At 35.9% G+C, this 15930-nt stretch overlaps 1 protein-coding gene across 3 annotated transcripts; it reads right to left on the bottom strand.

Moving 5' to 3' along the window:
* Nucleotides 1–15922, bottom strand: ttc17 (tetratricopeptide repeat domain 17). 3 transcript variants are annotated; one of them, XM_044141793.1, is made up of 25 exons: nt 15700–15922; nt 14510–14599; nt 14214–14380; nt 13999–14110; nt 12924–13055; nt 12452–12561; nt 12211–12358; nt 11715–11854; nt 11166–11326; nt 10547–10659; nt 9668–9820; nt 8447–8562; nt 7357–7513; nt 7165–7236; nt 6657–6881; nt 5837–6056; nt 3789–3908; nt 3031–3326; nt 2765–2918; nt 2551–2671; nt 2135–2294; nt 1778–1861; nt 1315–1434; nt 1072–1215; nt 1–972 (listed from the first exon to the last, which is right to left on the bottom strand). In XM_044141793.1, the coding sequence occupies exons 1-25, from the start codon at nt 15868–15870 to the stop codon at nt 841–843; spliced, it is 3618 nt and encodes a 1205-aa protein (XP_043997728.1). In that variant the 5' UTR covers nt 15871–15922; the 3' UTR covers nt 1–840. The 3 variants fall into 3 exon arrangements, with proteins under 3 accessions (XP_043997728.1, XP_043997737.1, XP_043997725.1); XM_044141802.1 differs by having other exon boundaries at nt 3789–3905; nt 14214–14383; XM_044141790.1 differs by having other exon boundaries at nt 14214–14383.
* Between the last annotated feature and the right edge of the window lie 8 nt (nt 15923–15930).

Raw genomic sequence — 15930 nt, forward strand, 5'->3', positions numbered from 1 at the left:
TGCCTTTAAAACTGTACATTTAATACAGATTTGTTTTTAATAGACTGTCAATGATAAATTCTTTTTTGCCATGTAATTTCCACATGTTGAGAAGCAAATGAAACAGCATGTTATTTTCACGCTTTCATATTTAAATTAGCTTGTAGCAAAATCAGTTTGTGGGTCCCATATAAATAGGAATGATAAAAAAAAAAGTGCATAAACCGAGAATTCCCATTCATTGAAAGAAGCAGAAAGGGCATAATCGCTCAATTAAAACTCGTTTAACTTCTGAGTTGAGAAGCACATTCCCCTACCATCTCAGCAAAATATTTATTGCAAAATACTGTAATACAGTCTTTTCATTTAGAATTTAAAACTGGCACCAACTTTGGGAGATTATATGTCATTATTTTTGAAAACAGAGGAGCAAAACGTTATTTTTTATTTTTCAATGTCTTCAAGAAGAATAATGATAAAGTGTTCTAGTTGGCCCAGTATGAATTAAAAGTTACATCAGAATTAGCCGGACCTTAAATGTATAACTTACTTTGAACCCCACATATTTTTAAAGTTAAGCAAACAGAAAAAAAACATGATATGAGCATCACAAGGTTTTGATTGTTAAATAGCAAAAGTCTTGCAGTTGTGGGGCTAAATTATCTACATTCCAACCTAATTAACAGAACCGTGTTTGACCACCAATGAAGAAAAGGGGCCTGGAATACACAAAATTAGGACTGTTGACTTTCAACTTCCCTATATTTTCATTTTATTCAAATAGTTCTGTGGTAGAGAATGTCTGAATGTGTGCATGTGTCTGATGTGTTTATGGTCACTGGGTAGGTCAGATTGAGTGATTTAGGGCTGGCGACGCTCCCTCTTGGTGAGCAGATAACACTGAATGGTTCTCAGTCGATCTTTGGCAGGGGCGAACTCTGGCTGCAGTTTCAAAGTGGATTCATACCAGTGCATTGCTTTCTCAAACTCCTCCTGTTATAGAGAAGAAATAAAAGATTTAAGATGCTGTTACAGTACAAGACCAGAAAAAAATACATCAGAACAAACAATTATTTGATTTAGCGTTGTTACCATTGCAATATAGACATTGGCAAGGGTAAAGTGGTTCACAACAAAGTGCGGTGCAATCTCAACAGCCATGCGAGCAACTGTGAGGGCATCCTCCCATAGCCTAGCGTTTTGAAAGATGTTGGCCAAGCTGATAAGTGGTACATCCTGTTCCATAATTCAAGAGTAGAAAAAACACAATACATATCTTTTATTTGTGGATTTGTTACTTGCTATAAGTAGACTAAATAATTGTGTCTATCTTGCCTTCATGTGATGAGGGGCATTGTTAAGGGCTTGCCGCAGGCAGTCGATGGCTCTCTTGCCTTGACCTTTCACTCTCCAGTAAAGTGCAGCCATGCTGGATAACACCCAAGATGTCTGATTCTGATTGGAGAAAAAAAAAAAAATCAAAATTAATTGAGTTTGAAACGTTAATACCATTTTAGTTACCTGTTCAATTGTTGCAGACTTGTACATGTTTCTGCTTCCTAACACAACTCAATCAGAAAAGAAAACTTGCATGTTTTATGTTTGGAATTGTAAAATAAAACAAGGACATTTATATATATATATATATATATAAATATATACATATATATATATATATATATATATATATATATATATATATATATATACATACATATACATATCAGAAAAAAACCAAATTACCAGTAATAAGTAAATATTACTCCTAAATTCTCCTGGATCACCTCAATGGACTTACCTTCTCCAAGACTTTAGCAATGCGAGTTCCCACTTGCTCAAATGACTGGGGAGGAAACTTATCTTTCCCAAGGTTCTGCAGAACCTTCAGAAGTGACAAAAAAAGGTCCCAGTGAGAGTTAAAATATAATCTGATACTTGGGTATTTGATTAATTACATAATCTGTAATTTATCAAACTGGACGTGTGAAACAAAATGCTTTTAAATAAGAATAGTAACATTTCTAACCACTTTAGTCAGAGTGATTCGGTTTTGCTTTAATATTAACTGAAACACTGCCTTCATTTCATTCTCACACATACAGCTTGAATTGTTTTGTTCATTAGTTTGTGTAATCCTTGGCCTCAGCCTCTGCACCTCTCGCAGCTGGGCTTCCCCTGTGTAGTGGATGGAAGCACGGTTGGCTACACCTGCCAGGTGGTCAAGGGTGTGCATACTGGCAGGTAGGTTGGCATTGCATAAAGGTTCAGCTGCAGGCTCTTGGAGTGGGGTGGCAAAGTCTATGTGCTCTGTGATGCTACATAAAAGTGGTGATGAGACACAAAATGAGATATTAAACACCAGTTTTACATGCTTCTAATTTAACACAACAAACAGACATCATGCTATTTTGCTGCTTTCTTTCCCAGGAATAAAAACTACGACTGACTTTTTCTATATTTCTCCCTAAAGTGACTACTACAGAAAATTCGCAATATGCCTAAATAAGAACATAGGAAAATATATTCCAACTACTGTGATTTTGGATGGATTTATTATGTTGACAGACTTACTCAATATTCTTGGCAGAAACAGCCAACCAAGTACTAGCTACAGTAGTGAGGTCAACCCTCCGTGTGCGCTGGCACTCCTCTGGTCCAGGCCAACCAAGACTTGTATAGTCTCTCCAGCGACCTGATCAAAAAGCATAAGAAGATCCTTATCAAATACCATTTTCCCCCATGTTTTTGCCTTAGTAGGGATATAAAACGCAAGTGTTTTTGCTACCTGAAGGACCAGGAGATGGAATAGTTGGACCACTGATTTCCAGTACAGAGCTCCCTCCAGGTATCGACTCCTCGTTTTGACTGTCATCAATCATGGAGACACTTTCTGACCCATCTGCCTTTGATTTACGGACCCGTTTTACTTGGAAGGTGATCTAAAAACACGCAACAAAAACACACATTCAAGCTAACCTACTTAATAACTTCAGTCACATTCTCCAAATTATTTTTTATAATTCAGAACAAAAGCTCAGTTTTCACTCTTACCCACTCAGCTCCATCATCATCCTCACAGTTTCCAAAACACGGTCCACTTCCTGCTCGGGCCCCCATGACGCGGTCATTCTTCAGCACTCTGATGCCTTGCAGGTCTCCGCGTTTCCCTCCCACATCCAGCGCTCCCTCAAATGCTCCCATCAGGTCCTCCTTCAGCTGCCATTCCTCCTCTTTTTCCACTCCTCCGTCTCCAAAGGATGACGACATTTTGGCAGTTCCTGTGGAGGAGGGAGAAGCCTGCTGCTGTGTTGTCGCCTCACCTGAGCCATTACTGTCTAGGATTACATCTGAATGATTGGAAAAAAGAAGAAAAGTGTTGAAAACAAACAAACAAAAAAAAAACTAATCAGGATCAAATCGTCATCTGCAGGTTTTTTTGTTCATGAAGCAATCTTCAAAAGCATCATTATGAGCTAAACTAAACAAAACAGTTTCAGTTCTGGGAATTAGTAAAGCATAACCTGTTTATTTATTGTGTAAAACATAATGTCATATGTTTGTTTCTTCTTCTTAAATACTTATCAACACTGAAGTAAAATTGGGTTGTACTGTAATATCAAGCTGAATTGAATTGACAGGAATGGGATTATACTAACGGTTGTAATGTATCACAATGTGGAGGAAAAAGCTTGAAATACTCTTGCAAAGCACTGAGTGTTAAAACTAACTTTAATTTTAATTGTGGGTTAACAAGTTTTCCTAACTGTTTGTTAGTTTTAATAACAAATCAAATAAGGTTCTGATCTTACTCTCAAAGAGCAACATGTCTTCAATGGCAGAACTGGCAGTTGAGTCCTGCTTTTCTTCACTGTCCTCCCATTCCTCCAGCTGTATGCCAAAGTCTTCCTCAGTCATGCACGTTCCATCTTCTGGATCACCAAAAAAACTTCAATTAGTATTCGAAGCATTACTACTTTCATTATATCCACATTAGTGGTTTTTAAAACATATGAATAGAAACTGACATGTTTTTGTTATTTGCAGATAAAGTTCTGATTATATGATAATCTGCAGAATCATCATTTTGCTTCAGCTACTGTGTAAGACAAAGTCATTTGCACAAAAGCTCAGGAAGACACAGCATGACAGATTTTACACATACAAAGAATCCAGCAAATTTCACACCAGAATATATTTTGTATTTTGAGAAACACAAACTATGGTTCCTTTTGTAGCTTTTTGATCTCCTGTACTCTGTTGACTTTCACTTTTTATTTGAGCTACAGTTCCCTAGTTTTATTTACAGCATAGAAACTTTTATTCAACTTCCTTCATGGCTTCATAAGGCATTTGAAAACAAACTCCATTTGTATACATTTTAGAAGTTGAACTGTTGAATAAGAGATTCCTGAATTTTAAAGAATTGAACAAACATAAACAGACACATTTCCGTTCAAGCACCAAGGAGCTACTTCTGTAATCTTTACTAATAAAACAGAAGTGTTGTGTTAGAACTTGTTTGAACTCAAGTATGTTTTATGTTTTATCGCAACAATATTTAGCTTTAGAGAGTAAAATATAGTCTTATCTAAAGCTACCATTAGCTATTTTCAGCTGCTTAAATTATTGAAGAGCAGAATTTCTCCACTTCAAAGCACTTTTCTCCTCAGCTGCACTGAAAAAAGAAAACGCATGGTTTCTGTTCAAATAAAGAACACATCATACATCACAGCATTTTTTATAGCAACTCTAAAGGTCCTCAGAGTGGACAACATGAAAGCACATATCACACAGACTCCTTTTACTTCCTCTCTTCAGCAGAAAGCTGATTTAGATTTTTTAAAATCTGGTAAATTTCCCAATTAATCTTTTTTCTCTGAGTTCAAAAGTTTATTGTCACCAACGTATTCTGCAATGCAAATGTATTATTTAAATGTTAGTTAAAATCTATCTATCTATATCTATATAGATATATATATACATATAGTTGATACATTACAACCGACAGTGTAGTACCAGTTGCAGATGCAATGAAAAAAACAGTGGCAGTTAGCAATCCACTTGGTGGCTAATGATGCCACCTTGTGGTACAAGTAAAAAGTGTTTATCAAGAACAAGAGCAACTTATTCTGTTCTAAAAAATAAGACAGGGCTTAATTCTTTGATTTTGATTATTTAATTAGAGAAAAAAATTTAACTCATTTTGTTGAGGTGTACATTGTTAAAACAAATAACATCTGAAAATGTGTTTAAATTAGAATATATGTCCAAGTGCAAATTAATGCAGCATAGAGTGATCTGTGACCTATGAGAATAGAACACCTCCACTCTGGTGTGTTTGACTGATGGCGGTTTTGCATGATAAAACTGCAATAGGTAACACAAATGTAAGTTGAAGAGCATTTTTGAGAACAAACTTCATAGAGAAATATTATTACAGAACCATCCAAACACTTTTATTTATGCAGTTTGGGTAATTATGCTGCATTCAGACTGGGTAGAGAGACATGTTAAGAAAAGGATTCAGATTTTTTAAGTTGCATTTCTAATAAAATGCAGTGGCTGTAAGTGCAAAATTAAATGCTTTAACTGAAAGCCCTATATTTAAAAAAATACATTTTATTCTCACCGTTGTGTGATTTAAAAGAGAAAAATTTAAAGCTGCTTGTTCACTTGCGGCGAGTCATCTCCTAGTCATCAACCAAAATCTATTTAAATGTAAACCTTTGCGTACGGATAAAAATACTTTTGTTTTATTAAAATATGATTCATTATTTTTACTGTATCCCACCAGTGAAATTTTTTTTTTTTACATATTTTGAGGAAAAAATTTCCTTACTCTGTTTAGGTTACTTACGTGAACAAGGCTGTCGGTGGGAAATATTGTAAAGCGAAGGGTAGAACTGAAGACAGCGTAGTAAAGGCAGGCTGGTGCGACATTGCTCGCAGGCAGCAATGGATGAGAAGGAAGACGACGAGGACAGGGTTGCTTCCAGAATGTGGCGAAACAAGGCCAGAGCACCTGTCACATTGCTCTGGGCCAAATGCACATTCACCAAGCTGAGCAGGGCGTGAGGCTGAGTAAGGAAAACAAAACGAGACAGAGAGGAATTTACCTCAGGTGTAACATGCGAATCTTGACACTGAGATTAAACAGATATGTGTATCTGACACTGATAGATAAAACAAGGTATACAGTCTAAACATCCTTGTTCACAAATTGCAGTGTTTAAAGTGACATCTCTATTAACTTTCAAGATGCACTGCTCTTTGAGGGCACCAAGTTTACATGAATGCAGCATGTGCAGCTGATGGAAGAACAACCCCACACAAAATTGCAATTTTTTGGCATTTGAACTAACTTACATTAAGCAAGTGTAAAAACTGCAATTTGTGAGATAGAACAAGATGTACTTATTACGTAAACACTTACTCTAGATTGTTTGACACAAAAGAACAAATAAAAAAGGGTTGGGTTTTACCAATAACTATTGCTAAATCTAATGCTAAAATTTGTCATGTCTCACTCACCCTGGATGTCTAACCCTTATTTATTCATATTCACAATCACATTTTCTGAAGATACCAACCAATCTCCAACCATTTTTCTTTTTAAGAAATTTCTTAAATATGCAGTTTTAAAATGCTTATTACTTTATAAACCAACTTTCATTTACCTCAGATGTATTGAGTGTCAACACATGGTCCAGCAGCATTTGTGCATGGGGGGTCAAACCGTAGTGCAGCAGCAGGTTAGCAGCATTGGTAAGGGCCAAGTGATGGTGCAAAGGCGGAGCAGAATTCAACACTTGACGCAGGCACTGCAAGGCACGACTGCCGTTGCCTTTGGCCTGCCAAAATAGAGCTGCCTCATTGTTGACCAGCCAGTGGGGTACAGTGGCCTAAACAAACAAATTAGCTCTTAACAGGAAGACTTAGTAAAGTGTAGAATAAATTTAAATGCAAATGTAATATGTAAGCGCATGGGAGAGGTGATAGATGTCTTTTATCAACCAAACAAAAACTTAAGTGTCTGAACAATGGCTGAACATTGTGTAAATTAAATTTTTGATGTTAAAGATGAGTAAAGTGTTTTATATTGTTATTTTTTTATGTATATTGTGCTGAGACTGTCTTTATTATTGGATGCAATATGCTGCTGTGAAGAAATAAAAATTAGTTTACTTCTTTTATAGCTTGTGCTATTCTGTCGCCAACTTGCTCCAGTGAAAATCCTCCACTGCGTAAATGTAGCATCTGTAAACAAAGATGTGTATATATAATTTAAGTTCATTTTGAAAAGAGAAAAGAAATAAAACAACACAACATTTAAACCAACACAGCCGTATATTATTAAATCAATGAACAAACTGATACCTCAGATGCAAAAGGATCTGGCAGCTCCTTTTCTTCCAGGGGCCAGTCTAATGAGGCGGGGAGGAGAGCTGGATATGGTTGAGGGACAGGACTACAGTCCGGTGGACTGTCTACTGAAACGGGGCCAGCGCTGCTATACAGGAGAGTTGCCACTGGGCTGAAAAGAAATAATTCAATTGTGTTTTATGAAATGTTTTCAAAGTGCAGCCAATGTAGCACTACAATTATTATTTTTTGTTGTCGTTTGGTCTGTAGTTTCTCAACAAACCAGAAAACATGCCAATGTGAGATCAATCTATGAGCAATTAGGAAATGTCAACAGACCTAAATGACATTGCCCAACATGCTTTAGACTTTAGATGTAAGCACAGATGACTAAAAAAAATAAAAATGGGAATATATTGCAAAATATATTTACTCAAAATATTTAATAATATTGTGCATCCCTATTTACACACAAATAGGGCTTGTTAGTTATATTTCTCTGCCTCAGTGCAGAGTATCTTTGGTGTATCTCAAACAAGAAAAGCTGATAACAGAAGTTCCCAGAGGCAGTTTTGCATAGTGACTACTTAATTAATTCTGACTGGTCTAGCAAGGTCTTAATTTTTAAACAATCACAGCAAAGATAATTTCCAGAATCACGGTCTAATTTGCAGATGCATCAAGCAAACAAAACAGCTGATGAGATTGTGCAACTAACCAAATCTGGCTAAGATAATAGGTCACAGTAAAGTTCTACAGAAAACAAACAAAAACAAAGTAGCAAAAGCATCCACACACAATGCGTGAAGAAAACTCAGCAGGCTGTAGTTACTTTGGTTTTAATACAAGGTTTACTCGGTGATGTATAAACGTATAAATCACCAAATAAGGTTTTATTGAATCCAAATTATGAAAGAAAGCCATAGAAAATATGAAAATTCACACTTGGATTAGCGTCTATCAGATCTGGACCTAAACATAATTACATTTAGAATCATTTGAAAGATATACAAAAATATTTAGGTGACAGATTAACTTTCCAACTGTCAATTTAAGTTTGTTTAAAGAATATTTATCAAAAGTTAATCAAATAATGTGAACTAACCCCAGGCCCTGTGCTTCAGGTGAAAGGAAGTAGGTTGGTAGCAGATGGGCAGGTGGTATACTTGGGTACTGATGGGCACAGTCTGCCCTCTGAGGCCACAATATCCTCTGTGTGTCCTAAAACAAAATCACATTTTCAATCATTCCTCATCAGAAGCAAAAGCTTTAATAAAAGACCAGAAAAAACTTCTAACCAAATTTACTGTTCTGGCTACAAAATTAAACAAACCTACAGGTTAGATCAGCAAGCCAAAATCTGTCAAATATTAGACAAATTTTAATATTTGTCTAATATAAATATTAATAGAATTTAAATAGATTATAAATTATATTCTATCTTATAGAATATAATTTAAAATCTTCTTAATGGTTTACAAAGCCCTTCATAATAGAAACCCAAACTACATTTCTGATCTTCTTCAACCATATATACCACTCAGACCTTTAAGATCATCAGAATCAAACCTTCTAACTATTCCGAGAGTCAGAACTAAACATGGTGAAGCAGCTTTTAGTTTTTATGCTCCAACACTATGGAATAAGCTTCCTGCTCACTGTAAGACTGCCCTTTACTTGAGTTTATTTAAAACAAGGTTCAAAACCTTCTCATTTGACATTTCCTATTCTTAAATGTTTGTTTTTTAAACTATATTAAAAACTGTAATGTTTATTTTGTTCATTTTTAATCTGCTTGATCTTTAATTTACTTTATTTTTATTATCTTCTTGTTGTATGTTGTTTTTAACTTTTTTGTACAAGCACTTTGAATTGTCTTTGGCTGAAAGGTGCTATATAAATAAAGTTGCCTTGCTTTGCCTTCATCCTGCTTATGGGGTTTCTCAAGGCTCCATTCTCATGTCACTTTTATTGAATATTTTTATACTATTCTTAACTCAACTTATGTGGTACTAAGATATAAATTTAAATTTCTGACACTGAGAGTGTAGGTACCTGCAAGTACCCAGTTTAGTTTTTAGCTTAGTACTAAGACCACACACATGCAAAAAACTTAGGCGTCGTCACAGAAACCAAAACTAAATTTTAACAACCACATAATACAGTCTGTTACAAAATTAGTCTTTGTTTTCAAACCAATGCTATAAGGAAGATATTTCTGTCAACAGAAAATCACAAAAAGTGCATAATTTTATATTTATCAGGTCTGCTTATTTTAATAGTCTCTGTAGAACAAGTATAAGTAAAGTGTCAATGTTCCTCTTGCCTGTGTGTACGCCTGATGGCCACCCCAGAGGGCTACAGCAGGGTCCTGATCACCAGACACAGTGGGACGGAGCTGGGGGCTGGAAGCTGTCTGGTTGGAGCTGCGTTCTGATACAAGTGCCACACTGGATGCTACAGACAACGCCTCTCCAAACTGCAAACCAACACAGAGAAAGAACTTTAGATTCAGCTAGCTGATTAGTCAATTTTTTATTAACTGTCTTGTTACGTTTGTCCTAAAATATCTCTTTAAGGTCTCATAGTGAAGTACTACATTACTCTTATTTCAGTTAAATGTAATAAGTAATAACAAGTTAAATGTATCAAAAAGGTATCTTGGATTAATGTCGTTTTTGATCAAATATATTAAACACTGCTGTAGTTTAAATAATCAGACTGAATAGCTTTTGACAATTTAATTTTTGATTTTTTTTTAACATGTAAGCATTCATTCAAGGTCTGCATTTTCCGTAAAAAGCAAGGTGAATGTAGCTTCATATATGGGAACTGGGAGGTTTAATAAGAATGGTAATAATATATGCAATGGTAATAAACATATCTTTGCCGTAGAGAGAATTAGGGGTGGAAACTTTCTCACCTCCACACCCAAATCATGTTCAAAGTTCCTGAAATATTCTTGACTTTTTGGCTTGTCTTTATTGCAGTGGGGAGGGAGTGCTTTTTCACTTCAATCACTTTTATGGTTATTGCCATAATGAAAACTCTACTACTAGGTACGGTAATTTGCTTACATGATAGTCACAAGTACCATAAATAAAACAAATATACACTTATAACAATAAAGAATAGGAATACCTGCTTGTGTGTACACTTTTGACTTACACTTCAAGTTCTACTTTTTTTCTATCGCAAAACTCACTTGGACATGGTGGACATGTTCGAAAAGATCACCCCGGTGATACCGCACAGGGAGATCAAAGGGGCAGTACAGACGGCATTGCTGCTGACCTAATGGGCACATCTGATGATTTCCTGAAAAACAAAAAAAAACCTATGGTGCTCAACACTCTGGCATTATTTGTGTCTTACAGCTTATTTGGCAAATAAACAATGACATTATAATTATATAGATAGTTCTGTTTCAAAACAAAAAATATGTATTGTTGTTGGAGTCAATTTCAAGAGAGTAGTTTCATAATTAAACTACTAAGGTGTGACAGACAATAAAATGTCTTGCTGAAATTGCTGGCAAGTGCTGTAAAAAAACGCTGCAATTAAAGTTTTTCACAAGAGTAACATTTTTACACACATTTCACATTAAACGATTCTTTAGATTTATGCAGTCCCAGTTTATCTCTGCTGTCCTAATATACAATGTCTGACAGTATTGGAAGTTGTATATTAATTTCCAACACAGTAGAACTGTGTTGAAACTATGTGGAACTTTAAAAAGTGAAAGCACATATTTTAGTTTTTTTAAATATTGCTTTTCTCAACTCTTTCATGGCTTAGTTTAGCTGATAGGAATTGTTTCTCACCAAGCTGAGCTTCCTTGGCCATTTGGGTTTCATGGATAATATTGCGCAGAATCTGCTCCTCTTGCAGCAGCTTGTGTTTTTCTAGTGCCTCCTGTTGGCGGAGGTAGTGGTCATGTTGCTTCTGGTACTCCTTCAGCTCATTCAGAGTCCTCTGCAGGGATCTGCAACCACACAAGCAAAGATGAAAAATACAGAATAGTTATCAGAAAATATGAGCAAACAACTGACAATTTGCCAAATCTAGGCATTTCTCAACTCTAAGTATTTCTACTTGTTATCAACATCAAACTGATTTTGCAATGAAAGTAAATATACATTCAGCACACTGTCACTTTTGACAGCATTTTTTCTTATGGATATTGGTCTGGAAAGGAATAACAAATAACAAAAATGCTTTGCTGACATACCAAACAATCTGATGATGCAGAAGCTTATGGCCTAATTTTGCAATGTACCCAGTTTGTACTCTTATTATGTGTAGGAAATGTAGGTTGCATGAAAAAAAGGAACAAAAAACCTGCAAGAGCCTCCGCACAAGCATTGACCTACCTGTGTTGAGCTTCTAGGCGCTGCTCCAGCTTTTGCTGACAGAGCACAGCATGTTTCCTCCTCAGGGCCTGCTCAAAGCCTGGCTGGGCCTGCAGTGCCTGCTCGTAGCACAACACTGAGTGGTTGTATTCCCCAAGCATCTGGTGAAACAGCAACAGAAGAGTATAAATCAAGACTATGACTACAGCGCAGGTCAAACACACACACACGCACACACCCACACATATATTTACGGTATATCTGTTTTTAATTTAATATACAAATCTGTTTTCTATAAACAGTAATTCCTGAAAAATAAATGTCCTATGTTTATAGGCAAAAGACATTTAGGCACTTAGTTTAGGAATATATTGTCTTTTTTAAGGCATTCCCAACACACAGAGGCAAAAAAGCAGAGCTAGAAAGTGTATAGACTTAAGATCCTTTGCATATGACCACCCTTCTGAAGTAGACATAAGAGCTTTCAGTGAAGCAGACAGGTTTAACTTTTACTTACAGCGTAAATGTTGCCCAATGTGTAATGACTGGTAAAGAGATCTGAGGTAAGGTCTAGGGCAGCGTGGGCAAGAATAGCAGCATCAGCTGAGAAATGGGCCCGGTGCAGGATGTTGGCCATGTTAATCAGTGCTATATCCTTGTGCTCTCTGTAAGAACAAAACACACATTGACACACCTGTGAGCATACTCACAGTACACAATATAGTAGTGCAAAGGCCTTTTGGCCCACTAGTTATTACCTTGGAGAGAAATGCAAAGCACGCACTACACAGTCCACTGCCCTCTGAGGTTCATTTTTCATACGCCAGTAAAAGGATGCCATGTTATACAACACCCAGGAAGATGAATTCTGAAAAACAAAAAGCGTAAAGTAAAACCATTTTTAAGCTCTATAAAATGTTACCTCACAGCAGTGATGCACATTAAGCTGCACTGAACAATGAATCTCAGATGCCCATTAAAGCTCACATGCAGATGAAGAGGCAGAATCCAAATAGACTATGTGCTGCGTTTATATTTCTTTCAAAGGTACAGACATTGTCACATGCAAACTTCAGTTGAACACAAAATAAACTCAAATATCAATCTCGAAAATATCTCAGATAAGTTTTTTTCAAAACAGACCCAATTCTATAAAAGCAGCAAAATATTGTTGTTGTTTTGTTGTTTTTAATACACTTTAAGGAGCAAAGTTGTTCAGGAAAAGTTTACCTTCAGCAAGCTCTGATGAATGCGGTGGCCCACTTCATCAATAGTGCGACCAAACTTTTTAGTTAAAGAACTAAAAATGGGATCATCCTTAGAAAGAAGTGGGGAGGTCAAGTTTGCTCTCTCCTGTACCCCCTATGGTAAAACAAATGAAAATTCAGATTATACAGAATTGTGCCATGTTGTACAGTCAGCACTTTTCCCCAAAAAAAGAAACTTTATTTCAAGTTATTATACAACAAATAATTACCCTAGGGACCTTGCTCATAATCTGTTTTTGGAACTAAACTGAAATTTAAAATATTTCCTTTAATTTATGATTCTCTGCAGGTATCTCTAATATAACCTCTAGCTTCTGTTTTAAAAGAAAATAATGAGAGCAATGTCTGTCTGCATCTGTCCTGTTTCTGTTTGCACAGATCTAAAAAGAAGCAAGACAATTGTGTACAGCACCTTACAAATACTATGAAAATAGCTGACAACCCAATCAGAACTGCACTGAATGCACAGTGATGCCAAAGACGGCTATGAATATAAATGTCTGCAAAACAATCATCAAAAATCATTGAATACGCCTCACACAAAAACTAAAATATGTAAAGATAACACAACAATGAAATCCATATAAAATAATGCATGTTGTTACAAACTTACATTTTTAGTTTAAAGAAAACTAAATGAAATACTTTACCAAAACATGTAAGAAAAGTGACTTACTACTAAATTATTCCCACATTGTGTTATTAAAAAGGAAAGGCCTATCAATAAGAAGTAAAATCTTAAAAACTAAACTGTAAGACTATTGTTGTTATTGTTACACATATGTTTTTACCCTACATTGTGAATTTTAATAATTTTGTCAGACTGTCTGTTCTTTCATATCCTCAGTGATTTTGAATGACACAGCAAAATGTTTGACTATTATATATAACTGAAAAAGACAAATAGGTGAAAGCTTACTGACTTGTTGTGCACAAAGACATGGAGAGTGTAGCACATCTCGCAAATACTTTTGCTCAGATTATAAACGCATGCTACAAACTACTGAGTGTAATCAAAAAAATAAACAATTACTCACCCTGAGATGCTGGAAAGCATGGATACTATAAGGTAGTTCAAAGACTTTAGCACAGTCTGGCTTTTCTAGATCTGGAGGCAGAGCAGATCGTGAATCAACATAATCTTCAGGGCTGCAATGAAAGGAGAATTATTTGATTATGTCTTAATCAAATTCCACTGTCATATTTCTTGTCAAATCACAATTACTTGTTTTGACATTTTACTAAAGCTTACCTTATGTCTTTATTCTCCAAGGAGACATAAGTACCATCATACAGATCCAGGTCTCCTAGTGGCACCTTAGCCATTATGCAATCTGAATCCTCTTTGTAGTGCCGCTGCTCCAAACCTGTATCTCGGTCTTCATTCTCCTCAATGTGAATCTTTTGTGCTACTAACTGCTTCTGATCACATAATGTAAACAAAAACAAGTCTTAAAATTAGTAAAGCCAAAATGAAATGCAAAGGAATGAAAATATCCAACTGACAACCTTTTGACTAAAGTAAAATTAAAAGAGAAACCCACACACCTCCAAAGTCTTGAGGTAGTTTACACGAGTTTCTTGTCTCATGAAGATTACCACATCATGAGGATGTTTTAGATTCAAAGGAGAGTCCACCTGAATTGGAATGAGGCAGTGAATTAATCTCTGGCTGTAGCTAATGTACATTAAACATGCTTCTGCCACATTCACAAAAACTGTGTGATTTGCCATTGTGGTTTGCAGTATAATTTACTGTCTATGAGTTCATACTTTGAAACAACATAGGTGGTGTTTATTGCTAAACCTCTCATCCACCAAAACTGTTTTTCATTCATCTAAAGATAAGTAGAATTTAATTTGAAGCTAAAGAGCCATCAAAAATGTATATGCTAATTTCAGAATTGACATATAAGGGGCAAAATTCCTCTTTTTGTCTAAGGCAGAATATAGAGTGCCTAATACTAACAGTGGAAACGAAATGCCAGACTATTTAGCTGAATAAACGGATTGTTACAAGTCCATTACCTGACATATATTTTAACCTTACACACAGAGCTAAGAAAAATTGTTAAAGACCAATTGGTAATGTCTACAAAAATGATTTAGATAATTTTCTATTACAAGAACCTACATTTCCAACAAGTTTAAAATGTGAAAAGAGATGATAAATGAGCCTAGAATTTAAAATTTAAATCTTGTAGATACCCTTTTTTCAGTCCAATTGAGTGATCTTGGTATCATCCACAAGCAATTAGAAAATCTGCAAACCTACTCTATGAGGTTAACAGCACAATTATTGTACTCGTACACATCTTGAACTCACTCCAGCATTCCTAACTTGTCCTGTCAGACCCATTAATTAGCGTGTCACTTAAAACATAAACTATGTGTCTCGCGTAGATTAATTGCTTCTTAGCAGTTTCTATCAGATGAACTTATGTTGCTTTGCGATGATGTAGTCATCATCTTGACCTGGACTTTCACAACCGATTGACAGTGACGTTATCTTAAACACATTAAGCTACGATACTTAAACATTTTGTTTTTAGACCAACACTTACACCCTTTCTATAAAACAAGCCCAGTAAGCTGATACGTTTTAGTAAGTTCCACTAAATACAAATGCAGAGCAATGCAGAAAGTCGTTATTACTAAGTTATAGGGGAAAAAATACTTAGCTGTTTAGGCTAAGCACATAACGTAAGCGTTAGCAGGTAGTAAGCTAACTGGCATACTTGTTGTTGAATTTTCCCGTCCTCTGTGACGACCCAATGTGTCGTGGCTCCTCCGGAATCCACTATAAGTACACAAAGAAAGACGAAAAGCTTCCCCTGGAAGGACGTTTTCTGAGTGTGGTTGACACGACAGGGCAAAGAATCAGGACAGATTTTTCTGAGGTCCGCCATTTCTCTGTCTCCTGCTGCTCTGCGGCAACGTCAGTCTCCTGCCGCGTGATGGTGCTCGAG

Source organism: Gambusia affinis, linkage group LG02, assembly GCF_019740435.1.
Source record: "Gambusia affinis linkage group LG02, SWU_Gaff_1.0, whole genome shotgun sequence".
Taxonomy (NCBI): Eukaryota; Metazoa; Chordata; class Actinopteri; order Cyprinodontiformes; family Poeciliidae; genus Gambusia; species Gambusia affinis.

Excerpts from the sequence above, each read along its gene's own strand:
- ttc17 (XM_044141790.1), bottom strand. The coding sequence starts at position 15,870 with ATGGCGGACCTCAGAAAAATCTGTCCTGATTCTTTGCCCTGTCGTGTC. Across the intron at positions 2,295-2,550 it reads GTTTCTGCCAAGAATATTGA|CATCACAGAGCACATAGACT; the intron begins GTAAGTCTGTCA and ends ACTTTTATGTAG. Across the intron at positions 1,435-1,777 it reads TTGCTAAAGTCTTGGAGAAG|AATCAGACATCTTGGGTGTT; the intron begins GTAAGTCCATTG and ends TTCTCCAATCAG.